Consider the following 15,568-nt stretch of genomic DNA (forward strand, 5'->3'; position numbering starts at 1 on the left):
CCCCCCAGCCTGGCTCCAGAGCAGAGCTGCTCCAGCCCTCGCAGCATCTCTCCACTCTACAGCACACTGAAGCCGGGTCATGCTGAGCTTCTCATCAACCAGCACCCCTAAGTCCTCTCAATCATCCCCAACCCTCTTCGCTCAGGGCACACTCATTTCCCCCCTCCAGCTGCCCCAAAGCCCTCTCACAATGACGCTGGAGGAAGGATACACTCATAGGACACCTCCAACTCCCCCTATTGCTGCCTGCAGCAGGCAGGGGAAGGCATGAACGCCAAAAGCAGCTGAAAACCAGGCTGAAGCCTCCACACAAGCTCTGCAGCCCCGTAACTGGGTGACCAGGCAGTCTGCAGGGTTAAGGAAAGGAGCAGCCAAGGAGCTGCTGGACGTCAGCACAGCCCGGGTACGGCGCCGAGGGCTCCGTGGGGGTCCCGAGGCAGACGCAGCCTCTGATGCTGACCACCAGGGACATGTTTTTCCCATTACAGGCAGAAAGGATGAAAAACGTAACAGCCCCAACAAGAGTTTTGGTTTCATTTCAGAGGATACAACTTTGAACGTGAGTTTTATCGCCGCCGGGATACTCCCTTCTGTGCCTGCCTGGGAATAGGGAGGTACAGGAGCTAATTCCTGCAGCCCCAGCTGGCAACAGGGGTTGGAGCCTGGGATAAGGATGGAAACAGTAAAATTGAGGCTCTCAGCAGCCATGCCTGAAGGTCTCTGCCTGGCTTGCCAGTCTGCTGCTCCCCCAACTTTGCTGGTGCATGGCTGTTTTGGCACCGGAATTGTGAATTCCTCCATTGCCACCAAGTTCACCCATGGATTTATGGCAAATTATAAGTGATATTAAGCATCACTCATTTATAACAAACAGAGCACCCCGCTACGTGGCTCCGGATTAGATGCTGCAGGTGATATTGCACTTGGCATCACCATCCTGAGCCACCCTGGCCACCAGCTCATTCAAGCCCAGGGTGCCACCACAACCCCCATCGTCTCCTCTGTGTCCCTCACATTTGCAAAGCCACAGCATGACCCAGGCCTGAGTTTCCACTCCCCACAGGGGCAGTTTTCTATGAAGGGCTGTTTTTGCAATAGCATCATCTCCCTGAACCACCTCACCATCAGCTCAGGGATGGGGTGGAGATGACTGCAGATGCACAGGGGCAGAGCTATTGACGTTGGGGGTTTAGAGAAGAGCTGTGAGGCCACCACGAAGAAGAGGAGCTCAGTTCACCCCCAGGGCATACTGCTTATGTCAAAGAAGGGAAAGAAAACAAGCAAATCAGTGAAGTCCCCTCCTGCCAAGACATCTCCAGGAAGCCTCGGGCAGGGCTGTGTAAACAGATGCTGAAATCCAGCTCCACCCATGGCCCAGAGCTGCCAAAGATGTTAGAGATTACCAAGGCTGCCTCCAAAGCCCCCGAGCCTGGAGATGGGATGGGCTGCAAGGGAAAAGTGCAGCCTCTGCCTTGGGACATCACTTCAGCCGGACACACACAGGGCATCCGGCACCCATCAGCATCGCATCTTTCCCGGATTCACGATGTAAAGCCCAGAGAAAAAAGCAGGAACTGCCCCTTGGGGTCCTGCTGTCTTAAGAAGAAAACAACCCTGGGGTGCCACCTCTGTCACCCAGTTTGGTGACGCTGTGCTATGTGCCAGACAGAGCTCAAATCCGATTAGAAGAGTGTGAGTTTAATCCTGTTTGATTAGCTGACAGGGGCTTGAGCGTTCAAGCGCACCGGGTGGCCCTTGGGGCAGCTCCAGATGAAGGCAGGGACCCCCCCCCACCTCTTTGCTAGGATAGGAAGAGAGCAGGGTTAGGCTCCTGGGGAAAGGGATAGTGCCCACCCAGGTTCAATGCTGCAGGGAGATGCCAGGACACTTACCCAGGACCCTGCTTGGGCTGACACCAGGCATCCTTCCAGCCAACGAAGGCAGGGTTAAGGGACACATCATGGGAGAAGGTGATCCAGTGACACCTTGGACACCTACCTTTGGTGCTTCAGCTACTGTATGTCCTGTTTCAGCTGACATCCTTCATGGGAATCATGGTTCAGGGCCAAAAGTTTTGATGGGAAAGCAAACTGTGCAGCTTTGCATTAGTTTCCCTAAGGTGAGGATCGGTTTCGGTCCCATCACCCCCAGGTCAAGCAGATCTACCACAACGCTCCTGCTGTGCAAGCAGAGTCCCAAACATCACTCAGAGACAATCTTTGTGTCCTTCCTGCCTGGTCTGGTTTATTTGGGCATGGACACCAAGCACACCCGAGCATAGGAATGAGGTATGTGATTTATTAACCTTCCCCGACTGGGCAAGGCCAAGCGAGGTGTAAAACTGCTTTCTATGAATTCAAGCTCAGCTCACTTGGAGGGTCACCAGCCCTGGGGAACTGCTGGCTTTAAACAAAACAAGGGGTGGCAGCAAGAGGCACCAGGTCATGAGTTATGGGGAGCAAAACCCAAATGGCTCTGCAACCTCACAGCCCAGAGCAGGAGCAGATGGGGTTTCAGCCTTCACAAAACTGGGGGGAAAGGAGTGCCAGGGTCAAGTAATGTGTCCAAGGGGAGCCAGGATCAGAAATGAAAGGCAGAAGCTGGAGATGGGGTTGGCAGTAGAGACCTTCTCTGTGGGGACACCACACTGAGATGTGGGTAGTTCCTCATGCTCAGCCTGGCTGAGGATCAAGCACACCCCTGTGGGCTCATTGCAGGAGTGGCTGCTCAGACGTTTGAGGTGCCTGAAGGGTTCAGCTTGGCTCCTCAACCTTTGTCCATCCAGGTCAGGCTTGGAGGTGACCCATTTGTCCTCACCTCTGCACCGTGGTAGTGGCTCAGCATGGACCTAGAGCTAAAAACCAGCTCCCACCACTGCTGGGCAGGGGCAGGAGGTGCCCAAAGCTCCCGCCAGCACAGGAGGAGAGTCAATGGGAGGCAGGGATGGGATGGAGTGTGCATGGGAGGTGGTGGTGGGGGGTGTCTCTGGAGGTCAAGGCTCGGGGGTGCTGAGCTGGGTGCCGTTGGCTGTGGGGTCACAGAGGGCAGTTTTCCTGCAGGCAGTCAGCGAGGGGTTGTTGAGGAGGGTATAAGCCAACCACCAGCGGGCTCTGCTCTGCTTGAACCGGGCTCTGCTCGGAGGCGCCTTCTTGTGCTGCATCAGCTGGATGCCTGCAAGGAGATGGGAGGAGGAGGAACGACTTCAGCCCCAGCTCCCCCTCACTGAGGCTGCCCAATGCCATCTACACCCACAGGAGCCCTGTCATGCCCTTGCACATCAGAGGGACAGGAGCAGCTCCTCGGATGGAGATGATCACATGTGACAGCCACAACCCCAATGGTCCCTTTACCCCCAGGCACCAGCAGCATCTCTAGAGGAGCAGCAAACCCATAGAGGAGACCCCGATGATGCTGCCCCGTGGTGCTGGCCATGCATCACTCTGGATGGGGATGGGAAGGTCTCACCTTCTTCCATGTTGCTGGCCCGGAGCCCCGATGGCCCCTCTGGCCTGGCCAGCTGGAGGAGCAGCAAGCAGAAGGCTTTCATCACCGGGTGAGACTGGCTGACTTCAATCTTCAGATAGTGGCAGTAAGTGTGGTAGCCTGGGGGGACAGGGCCCACAGTGAAGGAGAGTAATGGGGCCAGACTTCATGGTTCTCCCCTCCTCCTGCTCTGGAGCAGAGGGGAGGGTTATTTTCTGGGCTCTATCTCTTTCAGCCAGAGCTGAGGCTACAAGAAACCTGGAGAGGGGCTTTGGACAAGGGCCTGTAGGGACAGGCCAAGGGGAATGGCTTTAACCTGCCAGAGGGGAGATTGAGATGAGCCTTGGTCAGAGCCTTAGGCGATAAGAAGGTGTCCCTGCCCACGGCAGGGGGTTGGAACTGAATGATCTTAAGGTCTTTTCCAGCCCAAACCATTCTGTGATTCTATGAACCTTCCCTGCTGCCTGTAGCCCAGGAGAGATGAGGGTCCACTGCCTGTGGGAACAGAGTCTGGCCACTGCTGAAACCCAGGGGACCCCAGAAGTGCATCACCCCCAGTTCTTGGGGATGGACAGAAAAGCAGGACCAAGTGGGCATCAGAAGCTCCAGTTGTACCCCCTGCCCATCTCTGAGCACAGGTAGTTTGAAGCCCCCCTCAGTCCTGGCAGCTCCAGGTGATGGAGGAGCCCCCAGGTCATTGGCAGGAATGTGGAGGTGAGAACAGAGCCCCCATGTTCAGAGGTGCTACAGAGGGACCCCCTCCATGCCCTACCTGGGTCGAAGTTCTCCACACCACGGTTAATGATGTCCAGCTGGCAGAAGTGGATGGAGTTATAAAGCCCGGATATGACCATCCTCCACACCCCAGCCAGGATGCCCACCAGCACGTTGATGGGGAAGAGCAGGTAGGTGACTATGTACAGAGCTCGCCTGCGGGTGGAGGAGGAGGAGGAGTAAGGAACACAAACACCGCGGGACGGGAAGCACGGCCCTTCCCTGCCAGAGGAACCAGCAGCCAAAACAAGCATCCCTCCCTCTTCAGCAGACACAGGCCCCATCTGAGGTGTCTCCATCCCATGGAGAGAAGCAAACACCCTTTCAGGCTCTTGGAGAAGAGACAGCCTGATGCACCTTCGGGAAGCTTGGCTTCCAGCACACATAGGGTCTCCATTTCTCCTTGAAGGCTTAGAAAGCAGCTGAAGCATACGTCTGGTGGTTTGGGATGAGGGACACTCGCTCCTGCGGAGGCTGGAATAGCCTACAGCAGCCTCCCCGCAATGCTGGGCAAGTGGTGGAGGTGGTGGACGTCCCTTGGCTGGACAGAGCAGGACATCTAGATCCATGGTGTCACCCTGGTCTTCAGCTTAAGGAGACAGCTTAGGCAGTGACACCATGTGTGAGTGAGGGACCACATCTGCTGGCAGCATCTGAACTGGTCCTTCTGATCCTGAGGGATCTGGGCTTCCCCTGAGGCTTGCAAATGGGGGTGGTGGAGCAGGGCATAGACTTCACCCACTTCACTGCACTGAAATCAAGGCTGTCAATGGACCATGGTCCTAAGGCATCTAAAGAAACCTCTCTGGGAACATGGAGCCACTTAGGCCCCTCTAACCTACAGGTTTCCCCCTTGACCCTGTGGCACAGAGGACAACACAATGCCAGGGACACATGTAAACCCAACATGGTCCCATGTCTTGGACCTCAGGAGGGTTCAGCTCTGCCCCAGGGGACCTCCACATGCCCATACCTGTTGGTGAGCTCCTTCCGGAGGGGATGCTGCTCCAGGAACTGGTAGTGAGCTGCCAAGTTCTGCACAACGACGGCAACCACCAGGGTCAACCAGAAGGGCCTGGGTGGGAAGGAAGAGGCAGGTTGGACAAGAGGAGGACCCCAAGCATGAGGAACCATTCCAAGCAGCAGAAACCTCCAGCAAAGCTGAAAGAGCCCAAGATAGAGCCTCCCCTCTACAGAGCATCTCACAGCACACCATGGCCATGGCACCCATTTGGATCTTCCACCCCTCCCTGAGGGCTGTAAGCACCCACCACATGTTCTGGATGATCCTGAAGAGGTGAGTGTTTGTGCCCGACTGGAGCGGGATGACAAAGAGGAAGGTGAAACCCACTGAGCAGATGAAGAAGATCACTTGCTGGATGAGGAGACCTGGGAGGGAGACATGGGGAGAGGATGGAGAAGCAGAAGACGGAAGAAGTTCTTGCTCTTATTCCCCAACTCGTTGCTGAGCATGTGTCATTTTAATCCCATAGAATGCCTGTGAGATCCTTCCCTGCCTTCCCTGCTCCCAACGCATGGGATTTAACTACAGATTTTGCCTTTCTTATCACTCCCCACATTATCCCTGATGAGAAGAGGCATCACTCAAGGCTGCAATTCTGGTGCCTCATTGAAATCAGCCTGAGCTCTGATTTCTAACCATAAATCACACCCAGATCAGCAGCTGCTGCTGCTCCTTGGGCTTGAGCTTGTGCTTCACCTCCACTGCTTTGCTTTAATGACTTGAAAGCCAAGACCTTTAAGCAGGAGGCAGATGAGTAGTGGCACGCTCAGATGCAGCCAGCGCTGCACTGAGTACTGGGGGGGCCAAGGGAAAGCTGCTCCTCACTGGCAAAGGGGTGCAAGGAGCTCCTGGGGTGCTCCTACCTCCACACTGATCTCTGCAATCTGCCTCCCAAATAGGCCTGGTCTTGCAAGGGGTGGTCACCAACAGGCCTGGTGGTCCTCCCTGTCCTTCCATCACCCCCCTGAACCCTCCTATTGACCCTCAGAGTGGCCTTGGGGTACTGAGATGATTGGATGTTGCCCATGCATCACTGCCTAGCATCACCTCCCATAGGGCAGAGAGGTCTTAAAACAACTCCAAACCATGGTGGGGTGAAGATTTCTACCCCTTTGGATGTCCTTCACTCATCCCTGGGGTGTCCAGTACCCCAATCCTCTCCCCAGGGGTACCCTGGCTGTGCTGGGGAAGATACAGAGCGAGGAGCATCTGGGATGTGAAGACTGGGACCGAAGGAGACAGACAGTCCTTTGCATGAGATGCTGTGACAGCTTCTCAAATCAAAATATCTGGGCTTGTGCCAAAACAAGTCACCATTCCCCCCGCCCCCCTCCCTTTTTAACTCCCAACCATTTGGTGTTCAGCATGGTCCTTCCTGCGAGAGGACAGATTGTGTTTGGGGAAAGAGGAACAAAAGCCTCTGTGCAGCTGGCCCTTTGTGAAGTGGGACAAGAAAGGGGGGAAGAGATGCTTAAACGCTGAGTATGGTGTGCAAGGTGGGGGTCCACCACCCCATCCACCCACCCCATCCTGCCCCAGCACCCTTTACCCAGGCAGGCGAAAGCTGTCTGGAAGCTGGCAAAGCTCATCCAGCACACGATGGCTTGTCGGGATGGGCGGAGGATATGGGCTTTGTAGAAGACATCCAGCACTGCTCCTTGGTAGAGGGCCTTCAGGTTGTTCCTGGGGAGACAGACAAGCTGCATCCTGGCTTGGTGGGAAGGAGAAGAGGAGCAAGGACACCATACCTGTGCATCACCAGCGTTCTCAGGAGCATGGCACAGGTCAGCAGGCAGCACAGCACTAGCGAGCAGATGTAGCACACTGCAGAGGAGCAGAGGGAGATGATGGGCTATGGCCGTGGCCATCCAAGCAATGGGATTTTATTGTAAAGCCTATCTCAGGAGCATTGCAGGGGGCCGAGTAATGGATGTACCCGTGCCTCAGTTTCCCTCCCTCTGCTCTTTGTGATACAGGGATCTCCATCTCCCAGGTGGGTATGAGCTGGTGAGGCAGTGAAAGGGAAGGGGAAAGACAAGCAGCCAGGGGAAATACAAGCAGTTGGGTTACCTCAGTGCTGGAAAAGCTGTAATAAGCAGGCAGTGAGATGGAGAGAGCTGAGGAGGTGCTGCAGGGTAACAGCAAGAGGGACAAAGGAGGTTTGGTAGGAGAGGTAGACGTGTCAGCAGAAACAAAGAGGATGAGAGGGGCTTGGTGGCTTGGGAAAAGACATAAAAGCCCCCCTCTGGGTTGGTGGTAACCCAAGGTACACCATGGAGGGAGGGGGCACCCCTGCCATCCCCACATCCCCACATCCGGGGCCATCTGCTTTATTCCAGCACATCTCAAAGCCTGCAGCTGAAGGGCAGCATCTGCAGTGCCTCGCTGCCTTGGCGCCAGGCATCCGCAGCTGCCTTTCATGTCTGCACGGCTGCGGCTTCAGCAGCTGGGCTTTAACTCCCCCTGGAAGCTCTTCATCACCATCCAGCTTCCTGGACCATGCTCTGAGCTGGAAACCTCCCTGGTGAGTTCTGAAAGCCTCCAGAAACCACCTCTGGATGCAGGGCCTGGCTGGGAACTCACCTTCCAGTGACCACAGGTAGTACTTGACAGTCTTGAGCTCCTTCTCCATGTCACCTGGGGCAGCTGGGCTCTCTGAGGGCACCAAGCCAAACTGGACCAACAGCACCACGATGTCCTTTGTCATTCCTGCCCGGATGATCTGGATGGTGGGGACAACGGCCACCAGGAGCAACAGGGCAACCTGTGAAGGAGCAGTGCCACGTGAGCCCTGGGTCACAGCATCCCACTGCTGAGCCATTGCCTTGGCTTAAGGACTTAAGGCTGCCTGAGCCCTGGAAGCACACAGCCGGTTGCCATGAGGGATGGTAATACCTCAAGGCATGCTAATACCATTCCGATAGCCCAAAGTGTGGCTTGGCAATGGCCTCTGGGCTCCTCTGCCTCGAGAGAACACAACTGAGAAGGCAGGGAGGGGGCTCTGCTTAGCATTTAAGCATTGGCATCACCTGGTAGACAGCAATCATGGCCGTGGTTATGGACACGACAAGCTTCAGTGGGATCCGGAAACCTGTAAGGAAGAATTGGAGGGGTGTATTGGAGAGGACGTGGGATGTGGGATCACGGAGAAAGAATGGAGCAGGCTGCAGGTCCACCCAAGCCAGCAGCCAAAGCAGACACCCCATTGAGAGCACTGGGACAGGGCGGTCAAGTAGTAATTGGGATTTCTCCAAGCAATCCTACAAGGATACATAGCTGGGAGCAGCGTCTCTGTACTCTGCAGTCCCTTGAAACCCGGTCCCAGAATCCAGGTTCGTGCTGCATGGGGAGCCGTGTCCCTCAGGGTGTCACCTTCTGGGACAGCCCCTGCTCCTTCCATGGGTAAAGGGGGCAAGGAATACTTCCCCATTCCTCTTAGGGATTTTATCCACTTTTGGGAGATTCTACTTCCTTATCACATCCTTATCAAGCACCAGGCTGCCCTATCAGCACAACCCCCACCTGAACCTTACTGCTTGAGCCCACCCATACCCCCTTGGCGGGGGTCCCCGCTCCCCACCCCAGAGCACAGCAGTGTGTGCACAGCCTCGGCCGGGACACGGCTGCTTTGGGGAAGGAGACAGGAAAGGCATTTGCTGTCCCTGGGGAGGGGTGCAGGCCGTGTGCCGAGCCCGCGCCGCAGCCAACCTTCCTCAGGAGCATAGATGTAGGAGCGTAAGTACGTCTGCACCCTTGACAGGAGGCTCTCCTCGAGCTTTGCAGAGCTGGAGGAGGAAGAGGAGGGTGAGAAGTGTGTCCCTTTGGAGCAGAGAGCCTCTCTGCCCCCACTGTGGCTCACTGATGGGGCAATACTGTGGGAAGGGGTCATCCTTACCTCCCCTTCTGAGGGCGTTTGGACAGGACAGTCTTTAGGTACTTCTTGTAATAACCTCTCCCTGGCACCTTAAGGAAAGCAGCAATGAGTTGCCTGCTTTGAGCACAGGGAGTGTGCTCCCAGTGAGTAGGGAGAGGTGACTCTGCCTTCTGGGGGGCCAGAGTATCTGCATCCCACCTAGCAGCCATCTCCCACCCCAGCCATACACATCTCTAGCATGATGCCCCACAACACCCTCTGTTGCAGAAGTCCATCACCCACAGGCATGATGGGCTCCCAGCCATGATGAACGTGTTGGAATGATGCTGGCAGCAAATCTTCCAGCATCACAGAAGGTGGAAATAAATGTGCCTTGTTCCTGTCAGCAAAGCAGCCCAAATGCAGGCACACCAGTAGGACAGCGGAAACCCCCCATTCCCATCAGCCAGCTCCCACCAAGGGCCTGGGGTCACTTCAGTCCACACTTGGGCTGGCTGCTTATTTTGAAATAGGTTTTTCCTCCTCTCTTCCCAACAAAGCCCCAGCATTTCCCAAAGGGCTGGGGATTATCCAGCCTGCTGGGAAAACAAGGCGACCCCAGTCCCAGCCTGAACGGGATGTATTGATGCTTTAAGCCTCTTGTACTAAGGAGTTTACTCCAAAGATGGATTTTCCACTCCCTCTTCAAATCCAAGGAGATAAAAAGAGCCGCCACTTCTGCCATCAACAGAGGGATGGAGGGGAGGCAGCTTCCAGTGCTGGAGCAAAGCAGGGACCACATGGCCTGGGGGCACCCCAGTTCTCCCAGTCCTGAGGCAGGCAGAGAGGTCGTGGGGCAGGAGCACTCCCAAAACCATGCGGGTCTATCGAAGGCTTCTCCCATTCATCCCCACCACATCATCCCATAGATCTGCATTACCTCCTTATCCAAGGTCTCCTCCTGCCCGGTGAAGCTCTTGATGAGCAGGGCTGGATACCAAAGGCTTAAGAGCACAAGGCAGAGGATGATGGGGATGTAAGAGAGTGTGGAGTAGTACCTGTATATCTGGGGAGAAGCAGAGATGTCACGCACCACCCCACCCCAGCCTGGGGGCCTAGTCCTGGGCAGATGACATCTTAATGTCACTTGAAGGAGGTGATGAGAAAGCCTTGGCCACAGCAGCCTCCCTGCTCTTTCCCCAGGCAGTGGGACCCATACCTTTGGTGACTGGGGACAATCCACCTTCTGCCAGATGTGGACCACGCAGTGGCACCAGGAGAGCAGGCAGCCCATGAGGTAGCTGGCCCTGTGCCGGACAGTGGCACAGGCCATCAGGGGGTAGTAGAAGGCAGGGTAGTAGAGCAAAGCCAGGATCTTCCAGTACTCTAGATGGTACGATGGAAAGAGAGGAGGGAGAGCAAAACAGGCAAGAAGAGAAGCAGTGCTCTCAGTAGGGACCAGGGTGAACAGGCTGCTCAGGATGGCACCCAAAGCTTCACACCTCCTTTGTGGGGAGGAGTGTGATGCCCACAGGGAAGGAGGGTGCTGGCCTTACCCCGGGTGCTCTGGGAGGAGCGAGCGATGAGCGGCAGAGGGTCCGTGTCCAAGACCAGCACACACAGGGATGAGAACAGGATGCCAAACACTGCAGCCACCAGCCCGCGGTTGCCTTCCTCCTCCAGGAAGTTAGCTGGGCTGCGAGGCGAGGAAGGAATAAGCTTTCCACCAGGTCATGGGCACCCCGTCCCCACCATCCTCTGCCCCATGGCTGATTTATGTCCCGTGCTGCACCTCAGCATCCCTCCGCCCACTTGGCTGCAGGGTGATGGGGACCCCACTGACCAGGTACCTGAGCAGTCCTGGGACACCATTCCAGCAGCTCCAGTGGAGACGCCTGCGCTTCACCAGGAAGGACAAGCCCAGGAGCACGGCCAGCTGCCAGAAACCCAACCGAGGGAACAATAAATATAAGGGGTGGTATCTGGGGGGCATTTGGACAAGCTGCAATGTGATGGGAGCCTCCAGGGAGACACCACCTCCACTCAACAACGTCAATCCAGCCGTGGTTGAAGCCAGGCAGAAGCTTCTCAGCCTGCTCTGACGAGTTACAGGCTCTAAACACCTCAGAGGGACCATGTTATAGAAATAAATCAAAGCTTTCTATTGACTACAGTCTGGGGATGTTTGAGTCCTGTGTTAGAGCATCCTAGCTCAAACCTCGCTCCAGCTCAAGCTGAAGAGCCCAGGCCTGCTATCTGGAAGTAGATGGGCATGACCCAAGCTAGGGGGTAGCAAATACAACATCAGGGCAGATAACCAGCCCCATGGGACGTGGCAGGTACTTACGGAGATGGGCGCCATGCAGATGTGATACAGCCTGGGAGAAATGGTGGGGTCACAGTCTGGGATTATGCTGGGAAACATGCTACAAAGGGGAAAAAAAGAAGCTCATGTTGTTGTATTTAGTCCCAAAAGGGCAAAGCAACGACACAGCAGGGATTTCTGTCTGATGGCGAGAAGGGGTAAACCTCCAAAGAGCTGGGTTACACAACCAGGGCTGAAGTCACCCTCGCAAGATGACTTGTGATCAAGCAAGCAATAGAGATGACACTCAGGAGCAGCCCCAAGCTGATCCCCACAGGATCTGGGTGACCTCCTTCCACATACAGGGATACCGAGGCCCAACAGGAGATCAGCAACAGAGATACTGAGAATCAGGGATACCGAATCAGGGATACTGAGATCCAACAGGAGATGAAGCCCTATTTACCTCTTTTGTGCTAATACCCATCCTAGCTCTGCCTTTCCAAGAGAGGCAGCCTGCACAGAGCAGTTCTCCCTGCTAACTACAGCACTGAGCTTATTAAATGCCAGCTGGAAGGCTGAAGACCCCTTGTAGGGTGCTTCAATGCCTTTCCCATGGGATAGGGACCAGACCTAGAGCTGTGGGACAGCAGAGGTGATGGATGCCTGGGGTTGGTGGTGCAGGATGGGGGCCCAGCACCGCATCCCCAGCCAGCCAAGGCCAAGCAGATGTGCCAGGCCTTGCTTTATTTATTCCCTCCCTGGCCTCCACGACATCCCTTAATCTCTGCTGTGCCACAGCCCTCCTGCTCTCCCAAGGCCAGGAGGGACTGTGCGTCACCCAGTGCTGTCTGCAAGTCCCTGTGCCAGGGAGCTGGACATCCTGAGCCCCAGAGCACACAGTGGGGGAGCCCACATGAGCCCTTATGCCCATGGGGTGGGTAGAGACGGGAGCAAGGCGGCAGGGAAGGGTCTGATAGTGGAAGGAGGATTTCTCAGGCATCCTATATCCAAGGCTGTCCCCATCCTGCCAGAAAAGGCTGTATAGGGCCAGCTGACATTAGCTGTTCCACAATGTAGAAGATTAAGGGTGAGGAGGAACCCTACGAGCTGGTCACCGCTGGGATCTCCTCCTGCTGGCCCTATGGGTTGGGTATCAGTCAACTGAGTGGTATAAAACTCACTCACAGAGGATTAAGTCAACAGAGGGACAATAGGTGCTGATAGATACCCCTTGGGATGCCCAGCTTCACACTGGATAGATCACCCTGCTGCTCCATGCCTCAGTTTCCCCTCCCTATAGCACTTCCTTTATCCTTGCTAAGGGCTCTCAGCTATGAGGGCATGAAGTGCCATGTCCTTGCTGTGAGGTTGGGCCCTGGGGTCCCATCCCTGGGGCAAGCACCAGCCAGAAGCACCCATAAAGGAATGAAGCAGTTTTAGGTGGCCAAAACAAGCCTTTTCAATCACCTCCCGCTCACCCAGGCATAAAAGCTGGGACTGCTGCTCAGGGGACGTTACTCCACAGAAAGGGAATGTGGCAGCTGGGCAGGAGGCTGGCTGCTGCCCAGGGTGACCCAGCAGGGACAGGGAACGTGTGGTCCCCACCAGCAGGGCTGGACACTTACTCATCCTGTGGCACGGCTGGCTCCATGGTTTCATAGATGTACCAGTCAGAAACAAGGTCATCAGTGCTGGCAAAGCTGCTGTCCAGAGGAGCATCCGGCATCCCGCCGGAGCTGTTGGCTGCCATGGCCGTCTCCTTCCTCCCTCTTCAGGCTGGAGAGAGATGGGGAGAGGCAACTGGAGGCAAGGTGAGTCCTCCTGGGTTCTTGGAAATGAAGGGTTTGCGGTGCTGAGCCAAGAGGCTTTATCTCCTCAGGTCACTCCCGCAGCCAGGGAGGGAACAGGGGTTGGGAGCCTTCCAAATCCAGCCGTGCCTCCAAGGATCCAGCTTTTATCTGGACTCAGAGGGAGGGAGAAAGGATGAACCCCCCTTCCCCGAGTGCTCTGGGCACACCTCATGGTCCCGGCCGCTCCCTGCCCACCGCGGGATGCTGATAGACTTGGAGCCTTTGTTTGGGTTGTGGAACGGCTTTTACGCCAGCGACTCAGAAACCAGCACAAGGGTCAAGCGCTGGGCTCGGCAGCACAGGCTGGCAAAGGGAGGATGAGATCTCACAGCCATGACCCATGTCCCCAATGTCCCTCTGTGCCACGACACCCCCCAGCCCCAGGAGGAAAGCTCAGCCCCATCCCTTTGCAGCAGTGAGAAGGAAGGAGGCTTTGTTGCGGTGCCAGAGCCAACAAGCTCTCGTGTCTCTTTTTCCCCACTCTTCTTTGATGACTTTGGCTCAGACAGCCCCACACCCTCTGCTCTGTCCCAGAGCTACGCTGCACAAGCTGCAACATGCCCATCTACCATCGCTATGGGAAAGGCAGTGCCCAAAGATGCCCCCAGGTGCCAGGCAGCGATGCTCAGAGCAGCCACCTCCAAGCCTCAGGAGCCAGCCCAGGACCTGGGGACACCTCATCCCGCTGCACAGGGACATGACCAGCACCCCCAGGGCTGCCCAGGGGCTCTGAGGGGATGGGTAGGAGATGGATGGCTGAGCCAGCAGCTCTGCTCCGGGCTGCTGTTTGTACAGCTGGTGTTTGCCCGGGACCATGATGGATACAGCACATCAGCTTCAAAGAGATTCCCTGAACCAGGATTGTGGCCCTGCAGGCAGCCCTGCCTCTCGACAGACAAATGGCACTCACCACCACGGCCCTACTACCCCTTGATCCGATGTTCCACTGGGTATCATGTCCCCAGCCAAGTTCTGTGTCCACTCCAGGGACTCTCTCCAGGTCAGGACGTGAAACCTGGGATCTTCACCTCCCTTCCCGCAGGGGCAAAATGCAACTCGACAGCAGGTTCTCCTCTCACCCCAACATTTGGTCCTCATCAGAGTGCCACGACCACCACCCTGCTCCCCAGTGGAGGAAGGATGGGCCCACCAGCCCCAGCAGAGCATCCAAATCAGATGGACCCCAGACCCCATCCTCAACCCCCTCAGCACATCCCAGTGTCAAGCTATTGACCCTCCAGCCATCCCCTGCTTCTGCCTGTGCAGGGAAGCAGTTCTGACCTCATCTCCCAGGAATGCAGCACTCAGTAAAGAGGTAGAAGGAGCTTGTAAAGTCCATGGCAGTGCACACAAGTCTGCAAGCCCCTTTGTACTCCCATGGTCACCAAACACAGGCCGGGCTTGGAAGCTGAGGCCAGGATTTAGGAAGGTAAACGGCATCCTTCTGGGGATGCTGTTTTCCCTCACCAAGCAGCATCTGAATGAAGGACCAGCTCCAAAAGCCACCAAGGGATTGCCTGTGCCCCTCTTGTGGCATCACCTGAGGAAGGGCAACCAACAGAAAGCAAGATCTACCTCCCCACCAGCCCAGCCATTACCCAAGATGATCCACCTCTGATTGAGCCAGCGGATGCCACATTACCAGTGCCCAGATTTGCAGCAGCTCGGGGACACGGAAGGCACGGAAAAGCAGGAAGGAAAGAAGGGAAAGGCCCAGCCAGAGGCACAGTATATGCTGCCATTGGGAGCCCTGCCAGGCAAGTCTGAATCTGCACCAAGCAGCAGCATCATGAGACCAAGCCAAGAAGCTCCCTGGGTGGTGTGTGAGGTCCCTTCCAGCACATCCCTGCTCAGACCCACACATACAGACACACAGACCCCAGGGCTTTGCTGCCCATCTCTGACTGCAGATGGGACCAAGATGGGTCAACACCTTCCCAGCACCATCTTCAAGTCCTTCATCTCATCCCACTCATCTTCATGAGATGGATACTGTCCTGCTCTAGGTCATCAAGCCACCACTGTGGTCCACCAAGCAGCGTGGTGACATCTTTGTCACCATTGCGAATGGTCTGCAGAAATCAGGAGGTGCTTCAGAGCCTCCAACCCCTCTGCTGCAACCTGTCCTCATCAGGTGAGTCACTGCAGTGCAAGGCTGAACAAGTGATGTTGTGACACGGGCACATCTAAGCCCGGGACCCAATGCGTCTCTTATTGCCCTGGCCAATAGGGTTGATGCTGCGCTGGATGAGACAACCCCCCTATTCCTGCAAATC

General features: G+C 56.0%; 1 protein-coding gene across 1 annotated transcript; it reads right to left on the bottom strand.

Moving 5' to 3' along the window:
* Positions 1-2,992: 2,992 nt before the first annotated feature.
* STRA6 (stimulated by retinoic acid 6) lies at positions 2,993-13,192 on the bottom strand. Its single transcript, XM_010019664.1, has 17 exons — positions 13,068-13,192; positions 11,482-11,560; positions 10,985-11,070; positions 10,691-10,830; positions 10,354-10,520; positions 10,075-10,200; positions 9,177-9,244; positions 8,990-9,066; positions 8,311-8,372; positions 7,865-8,045; positions 7,030-7,105; positions 6,831-6,964; positions 5,529-5,646; positions 5,231-5,332; positions 4,256-4,413; positions 3,466-3,603; positions 2,993-3,171 (listed from the first exon to the last, which is right to left on the bottom strand). Exons 1-17 carry the CDS (start codon positions 13,190-13,192, stop codon positions 2,993-2,995), a joined length of 2,016 nt encoding a protein of 671 aa, XP_010017966.1.
* Positions 13,193-15,568: the final 2,376 nt, after the last annotated feature.

The sequence above is a fragment of the Nestor notabilis genome, unplaced genomic scaffold (assembly GCF_000696875.1).
Source record: "Nestor notabilis isolate BGI_N333 unplaced genomic scaffold, ASM69687v1 scaffold23718, whole genome shotgun sequence".
Classification (NCBI taxonomy): Eukaryota; Metazoa; Chordata; class Aves; order Psittaciformes; family Psittacidae; genus Nestor; species Nestor notabilis.